Genomic DNA, 25615 nt, shown 5'->3' with positions numbered 1-25615 from the left:
AAATTGCACAGGACACTAAGGATAATCACAAGGCTTTCTTTAGTTATGTTAGGAACCTGGGTGGGAATTCCCAGATATGCTCAGAATTAGTCCAATATGACAAAAAATACACCGAACCCACAGACATTGCCAACATCCTAGCTGACAGGTTCAGCGCAACCCCCCCCCCCACCAAAAGGGCAAATATCTATCCCAGCAGAGTGCCGCCCCCTGACATCTCAGATGCTCAGGTAAGAGCCGCCCTCTCCAAAGCAAAAAACACAGCATCAATGGGACCAGACGGTGTCCCGGGCTGCGTCCTACATGAACTCCAAGAAGAGCTAAATCCAAACATAAAACTACTGTTCAATCTCAGCCTTACCACAGGATATGTACCCAAAGAGTGGCGTACAGCAACAGTGGTCCCCCTCCACAAAGGTGGTGCCTCAATGGATTCTGGAAACTATCGCCCCATAAGCCTGACTAGCTTAGTCTGCAAAGCTATTGAAAGAATCATCATGGACCTCATAAATAAAGATATTGGGGACCTACAGACACTGGATCCTACCCAGTTCGGCTTTGTTAAGGGCATATCCTGCCTCTTAAACCTGGTCGATTTCTTTGAAACAGTCACCAAGGCCATTGACGAGGGGAAGGTGGTCCACACAGCCTACCTGGACCTCGCAAAAGCCTTCGATACAATACCCCACTCGGGAATTATAGATAAGCTCACCAGCTTAAATATAAACCCCTATGTCACTAGATGGGTTGCAAACTGGCTCAAGGACAGAACCCACATGGTTAGAATTTCTGGAGCCATGTCAGACTCCAAACCAGTTACAAGTGGCGTCCCACAAGGCTCAGTCCTGGGACCTCTCTTGTTCGGTATATATTTCTCGGAGGTACAGGCCAACACGGAAGGACTGTGGCTGACCAAGTTCGCAGATGACTGCAAACTGGGCGCCATAATCGACTCTGCAGCCAACACACGCATCCTCCAAAAGGGCCTCATAGAAACAGACAACTGGTGCCAGAGCCATGGCCTCAAGCTAAATGCCAAAATGTGTATAGTCATCCCCTTTGGCAAAAACAAAGTGCCCACAAATTACCACATAGGTGGTAATCCATTAAGTACAGAAGAAGTAATTAGGGACCTGGGGACCCAAGTTGATAGCAATCTCTCATTTGACAACCACGTGGCCAAAGTGGTTAGAAAAACATTTTATATAGCCCACCTAATCATGAAGGGATTCACATCTAGATCAGGGGAGGTCATCGTGCCTCTTTACTCATCCCTCATCAGGCCCATAATTGAGTACAATGCCCCTTTTGGGATGTACTTTAACAGACACCTACAGCAACTGGAAAGACCCCAAAAGTACCTCACCAAGAGGATCAAAGGGCTCAAACAGATGCCATATGCTGCCCGGTTAAAGAAACTCCAGCTCTACTCAGTGGCATACCGCCTGCTCAGAGGCGATCTGTGCCTGACGTATAAAGCCATGTCCAGTATAGAATTAATGGACATGCTGCACCTCAGAAAATCCAAATCCCATCGAGCTACGCGCTCGAGAGACTTGAACCTTAGCACTGAAATAAATAGGAAATGCTGGAGGGACAGATTCATAACCCAGAGGCTCCCTTCACTCTGGAATAAAATCACAGTCCAGGTTAGGCAGAGTCCCTCATTGACTCTCTTCAAGAGGAATCTTGATGAGTGGATGGAAGATCGTAGGTTTACCCCGGGTGTCACTTCTGTGTCACTGTTAGACAGAGGCACAGTATACTAACCTCGAAAAAGGGCATAGCAAAATTCATTTAAAATGGGTGGCGAAAGCCAAACACACTCTGGCTAGGCTTATAAATACCCTAGGGCAGATAGCCTAGTATGAACCTATGAACCTATAAATCTAAACTGAACTTGGATTAAAGAACACAAAGAGTTAGAAAAAAGACTGGTGTTGACAACACAGCTGAGGCTGTGGAACTACAAAGCCAGCTAGATGAGAACTGCAGGTTTGCATGTGCTGTAAATGGTGAAAACAGTGAGAGTAGTAAGACTAATGGTGATGAAGATCATTCTGTAACAACTGCAAGAGCAGACATCACTGAATTAGATGTGGGAGATTTGTCAGAGCTGGTCAGAAATAATATACTAGCAATCTGAGATTCATTTATTAAAGGAAGTCATACATTTACAAGAGGATAAATCTACAGGAAGAAAAATGCAGGATGTGAGAATTGTTTTAAAATGCCTACATGTAAGGAAGTACGGAGTTGTTTTTATTCATGTTGGTTAAAATGATCTCGTCTTCAAAGACTCTCTGACTATTAGCAGGGAACTTCCAGCCCTCTTTCATGTCACAGAATGAACAGGTGTTAATGCATGCTTTCCACAAATCACATATAGAAAGGAGGTTCAGGCCAGTGTGAATGAAAAAAAAAATAATTGGGGTGAAAAAGTACATGAAAAATAGCCTATTTTTTAAAAAAGGGAGAATATGTAGAATATCAAAACCTAATTTGGGGCACATACTTATTTAAACAGAATGAAGTTCACTTGTCAAGACAAGGGAAGAGAATACAGCAGATACTGGATTTTTTCCAGGTCAGAAATTTAACAGTTCACAGACAGCAAAATATGATTTATCTGTAAGGTAACAACTAATGTATATTTGTTAATATGTTTAGTTTTCACTCATTTTGGCTAGTTTGCAGTTCCATTTTTTTGTACTACAAGCTAAGCTAATGTTTGGTTGTGTTATCTTGGTTATGATAATATGAGTTGTGTAAACTGCACCAAGAGTAGATCAGGCTTTATTGTAACAAGCCTATGATTTTGTTTGGAAACAAAACTGAATTTATTTGTACTGGTTGTTAATGCTAGGCACATTAACAATAATGTTTTATTGGAAAAATTTGCTGCATTCACATAAGACTGATGTTATTGTTTGTAAAACATGGTTAAAGAACAATGATTGGAAACAAGTTCTGCAAGGGTATAAATGTTTTCTGTAACAGACCTTCTAACAAAAAATTAGGGGGGGATGTTATGGTAGTGGTTAATGATTGTTATGAGACATGCAATTATTACACCTTTGAGGATAACACCAGTATTGTAGATTGCATAACTGTGATAATAAAGACAACCCTGGAAAATATTGTTGGAATGTATAGACCACCAAAGTCAAGTGCTGATGGCCTAGAGGAATTCATACCGGTCTTGCATGAAACACAGAAGGAAAAGTAATAGTAGCTGGGGACTTAAATTTTCCTGAAACAGACTGGAATAAGATTGATTCTACAATATTAGTAAGGAAATGGTACTTACGTATTATCGCAACCACATTTTCATGCTGCGATAATTGACATAAAATTGAAGAACGGACATTTGGTCTTACCTTGTAAGGTCTGTCTGATACGTGTTTTACAAGAAAGTTCAAACATTTTTAAGGTGTGATCTAAGGCTGGGGTTGTAAACAGAGGGCTTGGTAAAGCAGTCACCATTTTCTTCCGCTGCTTCTTCATCGACTCTGCGGTGGCTTGACTGGAGAAACTAGTTGCAGTCTCTGGGCCCTTTTACGTGCATCAGAAGAATGTCTGATGGGATGCAAAGACAATCAAGGGAGACTTTTTTTTTAAAGTAGAAAACAGCAGTACTGCAAAATCTTTTGCATCTGCTAACTTCCTTTCGTCCCCCCAATGCTAGTCTCACTTTATGGATCAATTATATTAGAGAGGTTAATCAGATGTTTAAATGATCTTGCAGTACTGCCGCCATTTTCTACTCGAAAATCCCCTTGATTGTCTTTGCTTCCTATCAGACGTCTAATTCTCCAACGGATTAGCTAGCCAAAAATCGCAAGCAATGTTTGAAAACCCATACTTGTTTTACAAACCAAAAATAAATACAAAAACCACCAAGATAGCGTTTAACAGTCTACTACCCTTCCCGATCACTTTGTAAGGAGTCAGACAGGGTATACTGCTTTGGCTTTTTGTTTCCCGATGCTTTCTTTTGTCAGGGCAAAGGCTGAAAAAAAAGGAACGCGGAACGTGTTTTTAAGTGTGGAATGGGGGAACTTGCTTAACTGACATCTTGAGACACTGGCAGTAAATGGGGAACCTATTATTTCAAACCTTAATTTTTTTCATCTGAAGTGAGAAACCTTCCTAAAAACAAGAACACATTAAAGAAAACATGCGTCTGAGGTTTTCTCATACTTAATCGTTCCCAGTTGACACAAGGGAAAGCAACCACCATTCACTTGAAAATGTGGTTGCGATAATACATAAGTACCAAGGAAATTATTTACATTTGTTTAGGGACAACAGTTGTTGGATATTGTAAACAAACCTACCAGGGAATGCAACATATTGAATATTGTTTGTGTTCCTAGGGAAAGGACTGTTAACTTCTTGTCAAGTTTTGCCACTTTTGATGTGTAGCGATCATAGGATTATAAAAGTTAAACTGCTACTAGATAATTCTGCAATTCTGAAATCTAAGCAATGTACAGAAGATTAATAACAGAGTCATAAGCAAAACAGTCACTAAGTAAAACTAACTGGAGTAATTCATTCAGTGGTAAGACAGCAGAAGGAATACAAGTTTTGAATGGGAAATTGTCTAAATTCAAAATAAATACATAAATAAATGCATTTAAAAATGTTAAACAGCATGATCTAGGTAAACAAGATCAGAAAGGTACATTTCCATAACAACAAAACAATTACGATAAGAGATAAAAATATAAGAAAAGGAACTGGGGTTGAAATAAAACTTTGAAAACTGAAATAAATAAACTGGTCATTAAAATTAAACACAGTATGAGACAAGATCAGGAAAAAAATTGAAGAAAAATTAAACAAAGATATAAAATACAATAGAACAATTTTATAGCAATATAAGATGTGGTAGAACACAAGTCATACACATCAATAAACTGTAGATTCTAGAATTTATTCTCCTTCACAAAAAATTGCAGGTATATTTTTACAAAATTTTATGCAAAGCAGTTTGGCTCTACAAAGGGGAAGATATTTTGTTCTAGTAACTTTAGATGCTGAATTTAAATTATATTATACTGAAATATTACTATGCAAACAAGTCTGAAACAAAGCACAGGGAGGAGACAGAAATAATGACCTGAGAATGCCTCAATGTGTAAGTACAGTTGTGTAAGTAAACTTATCATAACAGCAGATATTCTACAAGATCACAGTTGCAGTAGCCCACGCTATATGGGCCCCAACCTTCATGACCAGCCAGCTTTTCAAAGCTTAATAGTGCCTTACACATGGTCCAACTGTCAGGAACTCCATATAAAGAAAGTTACATTACAAATTAACTCAGAGCATTTCTTAACCTAGGAAGGGAGGTAACAGCCCTGAAAGAATACTGCTAGGGAACAATTCAACAGTAAACTATATACAAAAGGGTGTATACATCTGCACCCTGCCAACATCAAAAGAAACCAGCTAAAATAAAGGAGATGGAGGAAATGGAGGCTAGTGCAACGGTTATCTATTTGAACATCTGCTGTTATAGTAAGTTTACTTAAGCAACTGGATTGCTTTACGTATATAGATCACTGTTACAGCAATATGGGTAAGTTACCATATGACACAAAACTAAAAAAAGAGGAGGCTAATTATCTATGACTCCAAGAGCCTCTGATGAATGGTCTAAGTAAAGCCAATTCTGGACCTGGGAAAGGAGCACAGTTTGTAGTGCTTTGTAAAAGTATGTACAGATGACCAAGTTGCTAACTCTAGAATGCTTCTAGAGTCCACCCCTTTCCAGAAAGCCACAGAGAAGCCAAAGCTCATGTGGAATGAGCCCTAACCCTGATTGGAAGTGGCTTGTTATGGTGAGTATAATGAAACGCAGTAGGCATTAGACAACCACCATGAAACAGTCTGCTTTGACACTGGTTGTTCTTTTCCTCTTACCTTCACAGGAGAAGATCAGCTTTCCTGAAGGCTTAATTCTTATCTAGGGAGTACCTGAGTTACTAGTTGACATCTAGAGTGAGAACAATCATTTTTTCCTTATTCTTGGGTTCAGGAAAGAAGACAATGAGATGAATATTCTGGTTTAAAGTAAACTCTGAGACCACTTCAGACATAAAGGAAGGGTTAGTTCTCAAAGAAATTGTGTACTTGTGAAAAGGAAATAGGGTTGACTCACCATCAGTGTTTGCAACTCAGACGCACTCCTAGGAGATGTTACAGCAATGAACACCAATTCACACAAATGAACTGGTTGAAATGGAGAAAGAGTTAGCATTTCAAGCATAAAGTTTAGATTCCAAGAAGTGACCTGTTGCCTATGTGGACAGATGTGCAACACCCCTTTCAAAACTGTTTAACTTGTGTATGGTTACAAAGGGGGGATCAAGGGGCAGACAATCAGAAATGTCCAACAAATGCACCCTGATAGAGGCAAAAGCTAGACCAGGGGACATTAACTCACACAAATAATCAAGAACCAAAAGCTGCAGAGCCTGAACAAGGTCATGTTCCTGTAAAGGCACCAGCTAGAAAATAATTTTCACTTGCACATATATGATTTCCTAGTAGAAGTTTTTTTCACCTCCTTTAGTACCTAATGCATGACCTAAAAAATGCCTATATGGTATCCTCTTGTTTGCTTGTGTGCCACGTCACAATGGTGCTGTCTTTGTAAACCTGCAATGTCCTAGGGAACAGAGATAATTTAAAATTTTTAACCATTGATCACTGTCAACATTTCTCTGCCTGAAAAAACACAAGCTTTTATGTATTTCTGAATTTTAAGTTCTGTCTTTCAGAAAGCTGGGAATGTAATATTGAGTTTCACAGTCCATTATAATGTAATTCAACAGGATGAAATTAATTCATATAGGTATGTGCTAAGTACATTAACACTGGAAAGCTCATACCACTGTTTTGGTTCTTTCTTGACATCAGTGATATGCTAAACAAGAAGTTTTTTGCTCAAGTACAGAAGGCAGGTGTATGGTAATTGCTTAGTAATTTTATCACTTCTTCATATGTGTGTATACGTGTGTATAAATATACATATATATATATATATATATTTATATATATGAATATGTATATATATATATTTATATATATGTATATGTATATATATATATATATATATATATATATAGAAAGAGAGAGATACAGAGATAATACATATGGGTGTGTGTATGTATATGTGTGTGTGTGTGTGTGTGTGTGTGTGTGTGTGTGTGTGTGTGTGTGTATATATATATATATATATATATACACAGACATATAATTAAGTGGCTTTTCTCTTTTTTTCACCATTTGAGTCTATGCTGTCACGGCTATTTTGTCATCTGTGTATGTGACAGTTAGAAAGTAGCATGTATATTGTATTGTGCATATATATTATATATGCAACAAATGTATTCATTCTCTGACAGCAGCTGTGTCCATTTTAGGACTGTGTGAGAGCTGGAGCCTACTGAGCATTCAGTGGCTTCAAGGCAGAAAAACTAATCCTGGAGTGGATGGCGGTCCTTCACAGGATGGAAATACACATTAACACACACTACATGCAGATGGATGGGTAATCTGAAGAATCAATAATTTGCCTGTGGCATATTTTTTGGGAAGTGGGAGGAAGGTCAACTGACCAGCAAAAACCCATATGCGCCCAGAAAATCACAAAGACTCTATACAGAAGGAAGCCCCTTCAGGAGGTAAACTGGAAAACCAAACACTTGGAGGCAAGAAAGAATTACTACACTTTCGTGGCACATTTGAATATTTTTAGTTATTGCATGGAAAGTTAATTGCTTGGACTCTTTAGTTAAAAGATGTAAAGCAATCAAACACCTTAAGAAGTAAGACATATACATTCCGCACACAAGAATATCATTTGATATTAAATCAAATTACACTTATTAAGATGACAATGAAGATGATATAGTTTGAAAGAGGTAGTATGTCAAAATACTTTATTCACTCGTATTATTTCACAGTAGAATTGATTAAGTAAGTTTTTGAAGTATATAAACTTGGGCTGGTAAAGGTCACAGTGGTAACATGTTTAGTAGAGTAAACCATACTTACCTATCTCTAGCAACATCTTCATCTCCATCCATCCATCCGTCCTTTTTCCCATTTTTGCACATGGCATTGGGGTGTCACTTCAACAGAGACAATTACCTACAGCCAAGGCTTACACCACCAGGTGGCTATCCCTGCCATGATACTTCTTCCACATCGCACTCACATGCACACTCACACCTATGGCCAATTTTGAGTGTCTAATCCACTCACTGCATGTCTTTGGAATGTGGAAGGGAACTGGAACACCCAGAGGAAACCAATGTGATCCCAGGAAATACATGCAGACTCTGCACAGAAGGCACCCAGATGAGAATCGAACCAAGGAACCTCTTGCTGTGAGGTGACAACATTATCTGCTGTGCCACTATGTAGATGCCATGAAATATAGCAACATCTTCAGCTCATCCTGTGGGAGTTACAGGTGTTCCTAAGTGAGATGACAGATATAATCCCTTCAAAGTGTTCTGGGACTACTTCAAGACCTCCTCCCATGGGTGATGCCTAGAGGTCATCCTTAAGAGGTGCCTATACCAACATTAACTGACTCTTTCCAACACAGAGAAGCAGCAGCTATAATCTGAGATCCTCAAATTCTGCTGAGCTCCCCTGTTATGCAGCATAAGCCCATCTACTCTCCTAAAGAACCTCATTTCATTTGCTTGTGAGTGTGATCTCTTCCTTTTAGTTACTATTCAGTGTTCATAACCATTGATGAGGCTATAGAACAGCGAGCCTCATCATATAACTCAGGTCTCAGTTTATCACCATAGACCAGGACATCATCTGTATTACTACCATCACTTCTCCTACATGCTGGTCAATCTCCCATGCCCCTTCTACCTTAAGTTAATCTACCAATAATATTAACCTGGTTCCTAAAAAAGATAGGCATACTCTTTTTTTCAGAATTTGTATACAGGAGAGCCTCTCAGCAACACAAAACTATAATTTTAATGAGCAAATGTATTGCTGTGATAAATTCTTCATTGGACAGATCAGTTTCAAATAGAAATCTTAAATAAACTGATAAAAAGTCCGATCAAATATTGTCAGAATATACCTGACACATAGAAGAGTATGCATCAGATTTCCAAATTCTGTATGGAGGGCTCTTGTGTTGATTACATTCTGGAGACCTTAGAACTTTTGCTGCATCAAAATGTTATGCTGATTTCCTGTTATTCACCAGCATTTCTCTTTTAAGCAGGTTTAATGAAGCATATGCTTCTGATAAACCAATAATCAATAACCATTTAATTTGCATGCAGAAACGATTACACGTTGCCTCAGGTAAAGTTAAAAAAGGGGAAGTATCTGTTTTTAGCAGGAAATGAATTTTGAATATTTGCCTAAAAACAGCATTTCTCGAGAGTTTGTTAGTTTATCTGCATGACTAAATCTCTTCTCTCAGAGTATATTAACGAAGTCAATAAATGCAAAATGACATTATGATAGAAAGTAAGGAATATGTATGGGAATAGTAGACAAAACTGAAAATATGATATTGCAGAAAGATTAAGAAAGATTGCTAATTTTGCTGCTGGGAAGGAGACACCTTCTATTAACTTTGATAAAGTCTGCAAGTACATGAGCTACAGAAATGGGTTTTATTTTATGGTTTTAGGGTAGGAGGTTGGCATAATGGTTAAGGTGTTTACCTTACAGACATAAGCTGCAGGGTTTGATTCTCATGTGAGGCAATTGGCTAGGCTTAAAATGACCCAAAAGGGAAGTTAGCCTAGTACTAATCTATGAACCTATGAAGAATTGAATGTAGCATGTACATGCCCAATGAGATAACTTTTTAAATCATTATAGAGATAATTCACCAGAATCTTGTAGGTGGAGGTGATGAGCTTACAAATTTAAAATCTTTTCAACTATTGCTATACTCAAATTTAAAAAGAGAATAATACATTTCATAAAACCTATTTCTGCTCTTCAATCATTAACATCAGTCAGCCTTCTTTAAAAAGATAAAACACAAACATGGAGTCTACAAAATACTTACCTGTCACAGGGTACTATATTATTACATTTGTTTTCAATGAATAGATGAGATCATTTTCTCATCTACATGCAAGATGAGAGGCTTAACTGTATTACTTCTTAAAAAAAGACCCTGTAGTAAATAATAGTTGCAGCCTCATGGGTCATAAAGACATCAATTTATGCTTAAATACTTGTCAAATATTTAGACAATGTAGTGGGATATTTAACACCCATGAATAAAATGGATTTCTTAAAAGTAGAAGTTCATCCAACAAAACTTGAATGTTCAAAGTGATGCTGAAAGCCTACAAAGGAGGTGGAATGGACAAAGATAAGACCATGCAGTGTTAGTGGTGCAACAGGTAGCACACTCACCTTTGGTGTATAAGGCTGTGGCTTCTACCCCCATACCAGGTAGATCAATTACTGACATTGCAGTGCAGTATAAGGGGGTGCTGCACTCCTAAGTGTGCCTTCCTTCAGATGAGATGTTAAACTGATGCCCCATCTGCTTGAGTTGGTGGCAGCTCATGTGGCTATAAAAGATCCCACAGCACCTACTGAAAAGAGTAGAGTAAGTTCCCAGATGTTCAAGCAAAATTTTCCCTAGTAATATAAGTACCACCTCGGCTCTCCCCTGAAAAGCTACTAGCCTAGTGGCACTAACCCAGTCAACAAAAAATAAGTAAATAAATATACAACAAAGTCTTGTATAATATTATATGGAATTAAGAACAGTAGGCAGAGGAGATAAAAATGTTGATGTGTAAGGAGTCACAGTTGCTAAAATGCTGCTGGAAGGGCGAAGGAAGACTAGGCTAAGTAATATTTTGCATTGTCAAGTCTTTGGAGAAAAAGATGGATGAACTGCAAGTGGTGTTGAATGATGGAAAGGTTAATCCTGTAGGTATAACAAAGATAAGGGGTGGCATCTCATAGGAAGTAGGACATGTTAAAGCTAGGCTTCATGGTGTAAAGGTGAGAAGTAACTTTGAATAGCATTTTAACCAGGAAAATGTCTCTGCCTTGTTCTGTGAAGTTGTTTTTTAATATAGTCTGACAATATATAATTTTAATTATTTTGCTTGTGGGCTCATGCAATCAGGTCTCATTATGTCCATGGATACTTTAATATGTCTGTATCACATTTCCATTATGTATATCAAGACCCAGTTTTACTCACTTTTCTTCGTTATCTTCTCCCTTTCCAAATAATAATGCTGCAGATTTCTTAGCAGCTTCCTGAAGGTTTGTTTCCTGATCATCATTTAGCGGTTCTGCTATTATTTCCTTCTTGGCACTTCTACTACTGAAAGTCAGGCAAGTCTGGACAGTATGTTGCCCTTTGCCAAGAAAAAAATTGGCCCTAGGCGTGAGTGCGTGCATGTGTGTGCCTTCTATGGACGGTTGGGCACCAGGCTGGCAACTCGACACCGTAAAACTCCACTGCCAAACATGAGTGGACAGGTGATCCGCTGTGGCGACCCCTAACCGGGAAAAAAGCCGAAAGAAGAATTGTTTAGAAGAATAAGGATCAAAAAACTGACCCTCTGAGGGCTGACTATCAAAATGTTTACAGACTAGTTCTGCCATTATTGGCAGAAATGTGAAATTGCCAAATAGCTTCTAAGCCATCACAGAAACCCTCTCTGACAGCTGTAGGCTTGTACATGTTTGAAGTAGAATAGGGTGGCAGATAGCATCAAAAGTCTTTAAGATGTCTAAAATACTTCAAAAGAAGTCAATCAATAACATCCATGAAACATTTAAATAACTGAAATCTTGAAGTCAGAGTAAATGTTTTTTCCTCTATAATGTGGTAGTTTTGGAGAGAGAATAATAGTCTCATGGTGTCAAGGGTGTCTTTGTGCATAAAAAGGGGGTCAAGCAAAGCCACACACAGAAAACATTTTAATAATTCTGTACATTTATTTAAAAGCCATTTTAACTTGTTCATCTTGATAAAATAGTTCTAGAGAAATGTGAGTTAAGCAAACAGTGCCATATTCTGTCCATGGAGCCATCCATCCCTGGATATATGCATCCATCTCTCTCTCTCTGACCATCCATCTGTCCATCCATCCCACTAACCTTAATTATCAGTCTGTTTATCTAATTCTCTTTTGGTCACCGGGTTTTTTATATTATAAACAAATACTGTTTTACTATACCTTTGGAGTCATAACTGCCTATCTCACATCTTCCTCCTTCAGGATTCAAGCCCAGCAGGGTGGTGAAGTATTCTGCAAGTTCCTCCTCAGTCATGTGTTCACCTGAAAACACAACATTTATGTTTGCTTTTGACACACATTGTACACCTTTACAGTTTTCACCAACTTCTAAATTTATTATCTACATTAAATAAGAAATGCCTTGTTTCTCATCCCAAAGAATACTTTTGTTTCATAACTAACACTGCAGACCATCTGTTACTATCTACGCATCTGGAATATCTATGTAGAGACAGTAAGTGTAATTATAGTCAATCACCAGTGAAATGGCAAGATGTGTCCAGTCTATCTGCCTTCTACATTAATGGACCCCGTACAAATATCCAACTCCCTGATGAACCAGTGAGTTGATCACAACTGGGTGATTAGTCGTTATATCAAAAAACAATAAAGTCAATGTCTCTTTGTGGAGGTGGGGCAAGCTCTTCTACAATCTATGTGGAAAACTTCACACCACCCTTTCCTTTACATATTAGTTCCACTGTCACAAAATCAAAGGAAAACAGAAACACCTGGAAAAAGTGAAATCACTTGTGGAAGGAATAGCACTCTCAATGTCCTATTAAAACAATGGGAAACACTGACAAGGAACTGTAAAATCAACAAATTGCTATCTCGTGCTCAGTGCATTCGATTTTTTGATAAGCCTACTGTGTGTGACAGGGGACCTGCAATTTTTTAAGTATGAAACAATCTTAGCTGCCTGGTAGGGTTTCTGCTATCATGGATATAAGAGATGTTGCTCACTAAATCAAGTACAAGAGCAATTGTTTATTTAGTCAAAGATGAAAACTAACCTTTATTTCCAGCTGCCTGTATGCAAACATTATGTATTTGTTTCTGAGCCCCAGATGTAACAGGATTACAGTATGTTTCCAAAATAAATATCAAGATTTTATAATATTCTGGCTAAGTTTCACATATTTCATATATTTAGTGTGCAGTGTTCAGGTCTAGTCACCATCAAGAAACACTGACTCCTTAAAACGTGCATCAAACACTTTGTTTCCCATCTACTTTGCTAGTTTTCCTTAAATGGACTGATATTCCCCAATAATCGTATGCGTCTGTGTATTTTCTTTCCAAATCCTATGCATCATTTGAGTGATAAAATTATTCCTCAGACACCTGTGGCTGCAATTATCACAGATTTTTGGGTTAGACAATAAATGAAGATTAAGTGCAAACTGTAACACCTCCACTTTATAAGCTTTGTGTGCAGTAACTGCTTTGCCCCCAAAGTGTCTGTAATGTAAGGTAAATAAGTTTACATTTTTTGTACCTTTTTGTGTAGCACAAATCCCAGGTGGATGGAATCCCTCAGTTAACTGTCTCTAGACAGACTCAATTCTGTTCTACTGTTTCCTAGTTAAAAGGCAAAATGAATTGTATTCCAGGATCAGTCGTATATAAAGTAACAAGATTTAACTAATCCCTCAAACCTAAAGATTTAAATAATAGTCTTAACTAATTTAGGGCATGCTTTCTGATAACATTTGTGTATCTGTCAAATGAAGAGTCTGAGGAAATACGAATACCCAGCTCCTTATATGAAGAAACCTCTTCAAGAGTTTGATTATCTAATATTAATATTTTTTGTTTGCGTTTGAAGAATGCATGACCTGATCTTTGATATGGCTAAACTGAAGGCCAACTACTTTTGCCCAATCAGAGAACACCTTTTAAGGTTTTATTACAGTTTAATGTATCTTCTTCTGAAGTAACAATACACCCTATTTTACAGTCATTGGTCTAATTATCATAACAAAAATATCTGTTAACTGGGCTAGTACAAACTAACAGGCTGAACAGAAAAGGTACAAGGACAGGGTGTTAGGGTACACCTGTCACTGCTGGCATATATTCAGAGTGAGTGCCTTGAAATGAAACATATATAGTCCTACCTATAGCCAGTTGTTAATCTAATTAAACAGGAATTGTATTTAAACTTCTGTAACGATGCATTTAATAATGTGATAGATGATCAAATGCTTTGGCTAGATCAACATATAAGACACCCTGCACATAGGCCCTGGTCAGTTGTTTGGCCAACTTCATCCTAAAATTCCACCAAGGTGGTAAAGGTGGACTTAACTACAGTAAATCCATGTTGGTGCAAATTATGTTCTCCGGAATGTCTTTTAGGATCTAGCAAAAGATGGTATAAACATCTCTCATAGCATTTGCAGATCAGATATGTCAGACTGACTGGATAAAAATTACACATTTACATCTTGTTACCCGTTTTGTAAATCAGTGTAATTACAGACTTTTTCCAGCAGTCAGGGACAACAGAATATATCAGCAGCATGTTAAATATTTGATGTAATATGGGCCATGGTTTCATGTGAATTCTTGCTATAGTTATTGCTAGAATATTGTCAGGACCCATAAATTTTGTAGAACCTATCCTTTTTGGTAAGTTGATAAACAACCCTCAGATATTTTAGGGCAAATTGCTGCTGAAGGTATACGGACAGTGTATGTTGTATTCACTGATTCTGAGAAGTTAGAATTAAAAGTGCTGGATATCTTTTTTGTGTCAGTAATAATCATTTTGTTACTGACAGAAATTGCTGGTATCAGGTCCATTTCTTTGGTACAAAAATTGTCATATTTATAAAAAAATTTTCTTATCTACCATGTTGCTTGCCAGTCTGGTTTCAAAAACAATGTATATTTTTTCTTATTGCAATTCTGCTTTTTTATTTTGTTTAACTGTATTCTGTTTCAGTTTATTCAGTTCTTTTTGTATTTTTTAAAGTTTTATCAGTGGAGATGTGTATACAGTTACTGTACGTAGGAGTGTATTTTAATGCAGGATACCTTTGGCTATACCAAAACTTTCCGCATTAGGGATGAGTGCATGCGAGTGTTTGCAGGTTAGTGCTAGAGTAAAGGATAGATTTTCTGTTTTGTGTGTTGTTTAGTGATACTGTTAGGGAAAGGTACTTGTAAACTAATGTGTAGGAATGGATTAGAGGCAGGGGTAGTGGTAGGATTAGGATTAGCACACAGGAGTAACAATGTGCTTTAATACCAACCCTACACATTATCTTACTAAAAACACTTTACTAAACAGTACCACTATGCAGACAAAGCATCTCTGAAAGTTAAAGGTAGTTTTCTTTCTCTAATCTTTGTAATTTTGTTTAGATTTTTCTTCATTTAATTGTGTTGTTTATGTGCAAGAATCAACCTAATATGTATCAATGTTTCTGCACATTGACAGTTCATAGGCTCATAGGTGTAGGTTAATGACCACAGGGGCCATATTTTAAGCGTAGTTATGCATCCCAAATACATCCGACAAGTTTTGGGAACCTTAAGATTATTACAAACAGTATATGTAAGCTCAGTTTTGGGTGGTCAAGTACTTACAGGCTGCCTTTGTTCATTAGAGACACGTGCCAGACCAGGGCAGAATTTCTAATTCTCCATCCACTGCTCCAAGTTACACTAGAGTTGGGTTTGGGAAGAACTTCTGCTTCACATGACAATGGCAAGTGTGCCACTTGTTGAGCTACTTAATACCACATATATGTATATTTTAACTAAACACACACACACACACATACACACACACACACACATGTAAATATATATGTTATCGGGGAGATATAGTTTAGTTAATGACTATTGTAACTAAAATACATCTACTTCTGAGTTCAGGAGCTGTATGCTGCACACAAATCTATACAAAATAGAGGCAAAAAGAGACTAGCTTCATCTAGTCTGCCTGGATGTTAGAGATCATATAAAGTAGCTTCTCTTCTATTCTTCATCCCATCTTTTGAAGGAATTCTGGGCAGAATCAAGAGATGAGTGATGCAGCTTTTACGATTTATTCAGATAAGTAATCTATATCTACTTTGTTTCTCTGAAGTTTAATGTACCACTCATGATCTACAGTGGAGAAGCTTACTGTAATCTAGTTGAGTGTCATAATACAATTAAATGGGTTACATCTTAATGTAACAGTCTTTAGCATGGAAACTGCACAGTCAGTTCTTTAAATATACCACCTCAAAGGATGCACAGGTTCAGAAACGGAGAAAACTTTATTATTCTCTTCCTTTAGAGATAGTGCACTCTTGTAAGCAGTATATGCAAAGACTAATGGTGTGGTGGCAGGGCCTCCACACTGGAGGGATGTACTCCATCTGTAAAACTACATTGAAAGTTTATTTTAAACTGTGTATATAGCTTTCAGTCTGATATGACAGTGAGACTGTGTCAGCAATCTGGCAACTATAAGTTCAGTACTCTTCCAGTGAATGCATTCACACACTGCTTTTTCCCTTAAAATAACTATATCCAGACTAAACTATGCTTTTCTAATCTACCTATGATAAGTTTTTTTCCACTTGCCCTATCCAGTATAATCCCTTCACGTTTTATATTTTTTACTTTATAAAACATCATCATCATGATCCCTCTGTCTATCCTTATCTCAAAGGGAAAAAAGTCATACTTATTTACTAACATCGCAGATAGCATATTTTCAGCCCTATGTACCATTCTTATTGCTTTTTCTTTGTACTGTTACTAAAACTGTTTGATTTCTCTTTCTTAGCAAGGTCACTAGAAATGTACTTAATACTCCAACTCTGCTATAACCACTGATTGCACCCATTCCATCAACTGAATTGCTAGTGACAACTTTCAAATTGTGATTATGTAGGCTTTCTGCAATGATAAGCCCAACAAGTCTGTTTCTTGTTCTGGATTTTTTAGTGTTAACTTCACCATCTGCATATTTCACCTTTGGATTACAATTACAAAAATAAAACACTTTACATTTGGCCGGGTTACAGTGCAGCTATAAACCTTTCATAAGAAGCCTCCAGTCTCCTTGGGTCCTTCTTGATGTTTATTTCCTCAACAGTTAACCTACCTTCCCCCAACATTGAGACATCCATCAATAGTCCAATTTTCTATCCCCTATGTGAGGTGAGGAATGAACACTCTAAACAGCACTCGACTCAAGGCTGACCTCTGCGTAACACCAGGCTTTACTTTCTCACTGTCTGCAGCTCCCTATGATAATGACCTCCTCTCGTCTATTACTCTGATCCATTTTAGTTCATCTAGGCAGCTTTCTGCCTACTCTTATACCCTATACCTAATTTAAAGGTTTTAACAAACTCCATATTGACTGCTGCCTCTGCCCACTTCCCTAGTGAGCCAGTCACACAACTAAGTCAGATAAATATGACATTTTATCTGATCGGAATCCATGCCAGGCATCATTCAGCAGCTCATTATGGTCTGAGAAATCTAATAGCCTTGACTTTAGTACATAGCTCCCTGAATAGCTCCCACTTCATTTCTATGCAGTTTTATGGGACTGCCCCTTCTCTTGGGGACCTATTGGATAGCTTTGAATATTCTGTCAGTGGCTTTAACAGAACATCAGTTTTGTTTAAGAATCAACTAATGGCATACTACCTGGTCATTTTGTTTTAACCTCCTTTAGACCTCTGAGTGAATCGTTCCATTCAGTTATTACTATATCACCATCCATGCAACAAACTGACTTCTTGTCTTTTAAAACTGAAATTCTACCTTCTAATTCCTCAGTGAACAATGAAATAAACTTCTCATTAAGAGCTTAATCCTGATTATTTTCTTTATGGATTTTTTTCTTCCCACTGCAGTTCCCCAGCCTTCTCTGCTCTCTTCCTTACCCTAAAAATATTTGAAAATGATCTTTTCCCTTGATCTAAAGTCTGATACTAACTTCTCTCCATTACCTTTTAGAAATTGTAATACCTGCTGCCTTACTGTTAGCATTTACAAACCCGTCTCAATATTTATCACTCTTTTCTATAGTCATTCTACCTTTTTTCTTTTTCCCCTATGAAAATGCTTACCTCCCTAGAGAACCAGACTGATCTTGATTTTATTTTTGACAGTTTAACTCTTCTTCTGTCCCTCCCCAGATTGCTTCCTTTACAAGAGCCCATAATTCCTCCACTCACTGACTAACTTGCCATTCTCTGAGTCCCATTATTTATAAACCTCCCTTTGTAGCCAAAGTATATTCCCTTGTAGTCTAATGCTTTGGTCTTTCTTGCCGCTCCCGTCTTCTTCACTAGATCAAATGTGATCCATACTGGGGCATGGTCATTATTGCATAAAAAGCCTACACTTTAAAATTCCTTATCCTTTTCTCACAACAAAGAACAAGATCAAGACTTTTTTTTCCTTGCTAGAGTTTTAACTTTTTATTCAGATTGTTTCATATAAAAGATTCCAGTAAGTTTTCCTTCCCTGCCCATTTTGACACTGAAATAACCAAATATCCCTTTTTAATCTAACTGGATTTATAACCAGAAAGCTTACTACTTACTCATTACCCTTTACCCTTATCTTGTGGACCAACAGCTTCCTTTTTGTTGCTTTTTGCCTGATCATCTTATCCTCAGTAACTTCTTACTCCAGTCCTTCCCTCAACCATCTCCTCATGCACCATCCTTCCTAAAACCCCTATATGCCGAAACTGTCATGTCTCACCCTTTTATAATTAATCCATCAGAGTCATCCCAACCAAATCAGCTTCAGTCTCTGTTATTAACACATGTAGTCTAACCATCACTGGTTTTAGACCTCAGTCATCACTATGTACAATCCCAACTCTACTCATCTTAACAGCCAATTTGTTTTAATAAAAGCAACCTTAGTTATCTTATCCATCCACTCTCAATTACATTTGCCCTTGATAACTTGCTTTGCATTGCTTAAATCTTCTAAGTCCATACCTTTCATGTTAGTTTAATGGCACACTATGTCTAACATTTCTTTCTAACCCTTTTTCAAGAGCTCATTTCTGGAAGAATTTAAATAAAGTCTGTCCTAACTGAACATTTCCTCATCCTCCCAGGCACCATACAAATCCCCATACCACCACCACCCCTACTTCCTTGACCCATTTTTTTGAATTAGCTATTTAATTTATTACTTCTTTTTTTTGTCTCAGCACTCACTCAAGATATGGGTAAGATCTTGGACAGTAGACTATTCCTTGTGCCAAATCATTGCACTATCATGATATACTTCATGTGAGTGAACTTCAACTATCACTACAAGCTTAGTCAAGATTTGTTTGGTCTAATCAACTGTTAAACCAAGGAATGGTCTACCCTCACCAATTTCATTAAATTTAAATCATTAAAAGTTGTCCTTATCTCCTCTATAGTAGAATTACATTTTAGCAAAAACGTATACTAAACTGGAGTACCATATTTTTAAAACTGTTTATATTTTTTAATATTCATATTTGTGGAATAACCAAATACCCCTTTCTAGATGACCTCTCAGTCTCATTAACGTATCTCTCTTATGGTTAGAAGGGTAGGACATTATTTCATGTCCACTGGCATAAGACAAGAATCATCTTATTTCCAGTCTGTGATCACTTTTGCTTGTGGAACTAATGTTTTGTCCAGTGTATAGTACAGAGCCAGGCAGCCCACTTACGACTTGAGGTGGTAAAATGAATAAACAAGCAAGCAAGCAAACAAACAAAGAAACAAATAAAAACATCATCTAAAAATAAAGAACAATGCTTATACTAAAAATACCAGACTAATATATTATTTGCAGAACTTACCCTTGATTTGCAGAAGTTGTAGAAGCTGTCCTCTCTCCATTGTTTTCTCGCCACTTTCACTGTCACAGCCAAGAGTATCAAATGCATGTTGCAGTTCTTGCACAGAAAGGCCAAAGGCTGGTCTGTGATTTATGTAAAGTCTAATGAAGTCTCCCAAATCTATACTTGTCACATATTTTCCAGTGTCAACATATTCACTAAATTTGATTTCATTTAGCATGTCTTCAACCTAAAGAATGAAGAAACAAAATCAGGTGATTCCACTTTTAGCAAAATTGCAACACACATACTTTGTAAACTGTCATGGCTGAAAGGGTAAAGGATGTCTGTGGCTTCCTAGTGCCATGAACTGCATACTGTTCTTGCTTCAGGTGATCTCAGCCTTTGACAACAGGAGATCTGCATTTCTGGATGTTTTCATAAAGGTGTTTGGCATCTGCCATTTCTCTGACATTTCTACTTTTCAACTAAGCTGACATCCAAATACAGAGAAACTGGGAAAACGTGTTTAATTGTTACCTCTAATTTTCCAATGTGTGTATATTTTGTATTTGTATTTGATGAATATTATTGCTACAGTAAAACTGAAATGTAACTGTGAAATATAATAATTTCCAGGATTTATTTCATGTTTTATATACTCATTTTTGTATATTTTATATGACCTTTACATTTGCTGATTTTGCCTTATACTGTATCATACTGTATTATTTTTTGTATTTATGATATCTTACAAGATTTGTTAACTGCAGAACTTTTCTCTCCAGACTACAGGTGGAAATGTGACTGTAATGGCCCAGTTGGACTTTTCCAGTAAACAAATGCTGTTAAATAAATAAATACATATTAATTTACTGGTCATATTTAATTTGTGTATGAGTGACCTCATATGTGATTAGTAGCTCTACAGCCATTTCATTTAGCAAATGTATCTGGAAAGCCTATGTGCATTTTGTGAAGCAATTAAGATTTCTGTTTTAAAAAAGAACTGTCCAAGGAGCATCCACAGTGGGAAGTCAGTAGAGATAACCATTAAATTTAAGTCTAAAGTCATTACTATCAGTGTTGTCAATATTCATAATTTACCCAGGCACTATTGCTGTAGCCCATACCCTGAAGGCCTGCAAATGATGGAGTAGCCAGGTAAATATTTTCAGCCTGAAGTCACTTCTGTGGATGCTGTCAACAATTAGTATTCTCTCAGCTACTAAAGGTAGTCCATATCTTATACTTCTGCAGCTGTTGGAGTAGCCAAGTAAATATTTTTAGCTTCAGATATAAATCTGAATGGTCAGTAAGGGTTCTCCCATCTGTCAAGGAAGCTTGTTACGGTAAGATCGTATACATTGCTAAACAAAATAAAAACAAAGCAGCACCATCCAAGCCATTGCCTGGCATGTTACATGACAGTACACATCTTCCAAGCTGATCCAGCCACACCTGCCAGTCCTCCTTTACCACTTGAACAGACCACCCAAAGGTCTAACAGGTGGTTTTGGCATTATACTGCACTAGTTGCCCACATTCAGAAGCTGATTCAAGAAAATAACAAGCTGGTTCACGTGGACAGGTATATCAGTGCTTGTGTTAGATAGGGGAGAGGTTGGCTCTCACTACATCAGTACAAATGCATGATAACTACATACCAGGTCTGAAGAAGCATGACCAAACATAAGGGAAGCAGGCAAGGCAGGGGATCAAAAAAAATGGAATATTGTCCAAACCAGTTCACACTAGTGCTGTAGCTCAAATGCAGTCATTTTTTTCCAATGTATATGGTGTTTGGGGGGGGGGGGGCTGGATCTAGTATGGCAATTTACATTATCAGTCTTACACTCAGATATGAACAAAACTACAGCTACAATAACTCCAAGTCCTTTTTAAGTGATATGACTGAATAATGTTTAAACGTCTGAGCTTTTCTTCCTTGGTCCACAAAATAAATGGTCTCTTCCTGGTTCAGTATGGCTCAGTGAATAAAACATAATAAGCAAATAACTAAATATGACATAGCAACATTAGAATAAGCCATATAATGACTAGGTTGCAAAGCTGCAACTTTTTCAGAGCCTGGACTTATTTGAGTGAATGAGTGACAGTGACTGACATTGTTTTTTTTTTTACCAATATGTTCACTTTCTAAGACATAAATCATCTTTGGTTAATCTTATAGGATACCAATGAGAACAACCAAAATGCAAGTGACCGACCTCTGCTGCTCCTAGCTCGAACAGGGCTGCTTGTACACACTGATAGTCCACCAACGGAGAAAGTTGTCAAACTCAGTTTTAATCCACAAAAAAGCTAATAGTGATGACAGCACATGTAATGCAGACAAGTAATACGATCAAGTGAACAGGTTTAGCGCTTTCATCTGTCCGTAACAGACTTCCTCAGAACCAATAATAATAGAGATAGTCTAACTTATATAATGACTTTTGGCGCCAAATCAATCAATTCAATCAAAAACACTTGATGTAACTTACAATATGTACATTAAAAATGTTAAAATCCTATTATTTACTCCTATTAATTAAATATTCTATAATTTATATACATAAACTGCTAGAAATAAATAAATGCATATCAAATATACAATGTTCATAGCAGCATGAAATAAAATGTCCATAACAACAAGATGTAAAATAAAATAAAATAATAATAATAATAATAACCTACTAGAAGTTCAATACCCTACACAATGTACTACTAAAAATTAACTACTAAAAAAATGACTACTAAAAAATTGAATCCACTCTTAAAATTCGTAAAATTCTAATGAGACTGAATACTACCCTAAGATGAGAAATGGCTTTAAACTAATATACTCATTTAACCCCGGATAAGTTGTGGCATCTAGACAAATTTGCCACTTACTTTCCAGGGTACCCAACCGAGCTTTCCAATTGCCACTACCTACTGATCTATCTACTAATTCCAATATTGCAAACTTAAATGTGTGCTCTGTACCTTTATCTTTGACATGTTTACTGAGTGCATTCTTATCATCTCTCTTATTGATTTTATATACATGTTCATATATACGGGTTTTTAATTTTCTCTCTGTTTTGCCTATATAATATGCAGAACAGAAGGAACACAAAGCTAAATACACCACTCCCTGACTGTTACAATTACCTGTTCGAAATTTACATGTACTTTTAATAATGTTATCCAATTTTACATATTTGTCTTCATTGATATATTTACATTGTGTACATGTACCACATCTTTTTGTACCCTTTCTAGTATTATCTTTTGAACGTCTATGTTCACTACTTTCAACTATCTTCTTAAGATCTTGTTGTTATGGACATTTTATTTCATGCTGCTATGAACATTGTATATTTGATATGCATTTATTTATTTCTAGCAGTTTATGTATATAAATTATAGAATATTTAATTAATAGGAGTAAATAATAGGATTTTAACATTTTTAATGTACATATTGTAAGTTACATCAAGTGTTTTTGATTGAATTGATTGATTTGGCGCCAAAAGTCATTATATAAGTTAGACTATCTCTATTATTATTGGTTCTGAGGAAGTCTGTTACAGACAGATGAAAGCGCTAAACCTGTTCACTTGATCATATTACTTGTCTGCATTACATGTGCTGTCATCACTATTAGCTTTTTTGTGGATTAAAACTGAGTTTGACAACTTTCTCCGTTGGTGGACTATCAGTGTGTACAAGCAGCCCTGTTCGAGCTAGGAGCAGCAGAGGTCGGTCACTTGCATTTTGGTTGTTCTCATTGGTATACTTTCTGTGTCGTTCCATGGCCGATTCAGCAGCTTCGGAGGCTTCATTGAGCAGAGCGGAGTACGTCACGCTGAGAGCGGACGTGACTACACTCTAAGCGGATGTCAACAAGCTACTGGAACTAGTCGGTAAGCTTACCGAAACCATACAAGATGGGAATAGGTTGGACTCTTCCCAACACCAAGGAGACATCGTAGATACACCACCGTTCATAGCTGAACGGATTATACTTAACAGCCAGGGGGACGTACCTAATGGGCAAGGAGAAGGACAAATAGCACCAACGCCCACGCCAAATCTTGATATTAAAGATACTATAGACAATGCCATGTCTGAGGCTGAATTTACTTTCGATTTCAGCCTGTTCCATCAGACGACGGAAAATCAAAGATTGGGAGCACGCCCTAAACAACGGGAAAACATGAGAACTTACTCTAATGCTATAAGCAAAGGAACGGACATTATCTGTAAAAAAGGTACTGTTTTTAAAGATAATATATCAAGCCCTAAAATGGGCAATAAATTAAATATGAAACAGAGTATTACTTTTCAGAGTTTTAAAAAGGGAAAGGAAAACAAGCCAACCAATGTTATGTCTGATTTTTTAGAAGAAGATTTTGAATTTTGTACAAAAAATGATGCTAGAAATCAACAAGGCAGATATATGCCGAGCAATACAAATAGTAGTTTGAAAGCCAAAATTTTTGTTTTAGGGAAAAAGCTGATTCATTTAAAATGCGCGAAATTGGACAATGCTTATTTAGAGAAATGTATCAATGAACATATTGTGCCTAAGAGATTACGTTTTTTTAAACTCCCTTTAGGTATAGATTACAATGACACTATGATTCAGGATTTTAACAAGTTGTTCGACACTTTTGGTCATATGTACATGAAAACTATAATGAAGTACAATGATGAAAAGATAGCGACCGTTTTAAATGAATTAGAAGTTTTAAATGAGGAAATCATACATGATATTGAGTTTGAAGAATGGCAGGAACTGTACTCCAAACAGTTCCAGATAGCTAGCAATAGAGTTAGAAGTGTGTACAACAGAAAGATGCATAAGATAGAGAGAGATATTGACCTATATCGGACAGGGAGGACTTATATTTGGCCACAAAGTCGTGTGGAACAAAATACAGGGAGAGGTAAATACAACAAATTTAACAGGCAAGACGAGGATGAAAATTTTCAAGGGGGGAGATTTTATCCAGCACCAATGAAATATCAGAAAAGGTTTTAAACAGTAGTTGCAGACATGAAGTAGAAAATAAGAATCAGGACGTAGAGATTATGAATACGAAAATTGTGGATATTAACACCACACATCCACACTTAGAAATGAGAAATGGTGATTCCAATGACGATGGTAGACCTAAGACATATAATTTTAACGGATTTAAGGTGTATAATTACACCGAAACTGAGATTACACAAAGCTTTTTTACTCTCTTTAGTAAAGGTATGAAATATATTCCAAATGTTGGCTTTAATCTATTTGATACTATTAAGGAGATCAAATTATATTGCCGCAGATTGAATTTGGCTATATTTTTTAAGGATAAAAATGAAGGACAAAAAGAAAAGGTTAACAAGTTAGTCAAAAGAAGTACTTTTATCCCACCACCCAATCCACAAGTTGCAACATATGAACAAGTGGTGTGTAAAGAAGTTTATGAATTATACAAAAATATTAAGAAACAGAAGGTTTCAGACAATTTGACAAATGAAGAAAGAAAAACATTAGAAGACATCATATTAAATAAAGAGATTAGAATTATGAAACCCGATAAGGGAGGTGGGATCATATTATATGACAAAGCTGAATACAACAGTGTGGTACAAGACATATTATTCAATTCAGGGAATTATGAGGAGGTCTCCATTAATCAAGTTAACATAGGACACAGACGCATAGATCTGGCTAATATCT

The 25615-nt window shown here is 36.9% G+C and overlaps 1 protein-coding gene across 2 annotated transcripts in view; it reads right to left on the bottom strand.

The window, feature by feature from the left end:
* The window catches only part of CFAP251 (cilia and flagella associated protein 251), a 2280288-nt gene that overhangs the window by 66417 nt on the left and 2188256 nt on the right, over positions 1-25615 (bottom strand). For both annotated transcript variants that reach the window (XM_044068613.1, XM_044068614.1), the window contains 2 exons: positions 19912-20140; positions 12237-12338 (listed from right to left, as the gene is read on the bottom strand). In XM_044068613.1, coding sequence (XP_043924548.1) covers positions 12237-12338; positions 19912-20140 — 331 coding nt within the window. The remainder of the gene's footprint in view (positions 1-12236; positions 12339-19911; positions 20141-25615) is intronic.

The sequence above is a fragment of the Protopterus annectens genome, chromosome 4.part0 (genome assembly GCF_019279795.1).
Source record: "Protopterus annectens isolate FY-2018-M chromosome 4.part0, PAN1.0, whole genome shotgun sequence".
Taxonomy (NCBI): domain Eukaryota; kingdom Metazoa; phylum Chordata; order Ceratodontiformes; family Protopteridae; genus Protopterus; species Protopterus annectens.
Note: the sequence above shows the minus strand (reverse complement) of the source record. Positions and strands in the feature narration are given on the sequence as shown.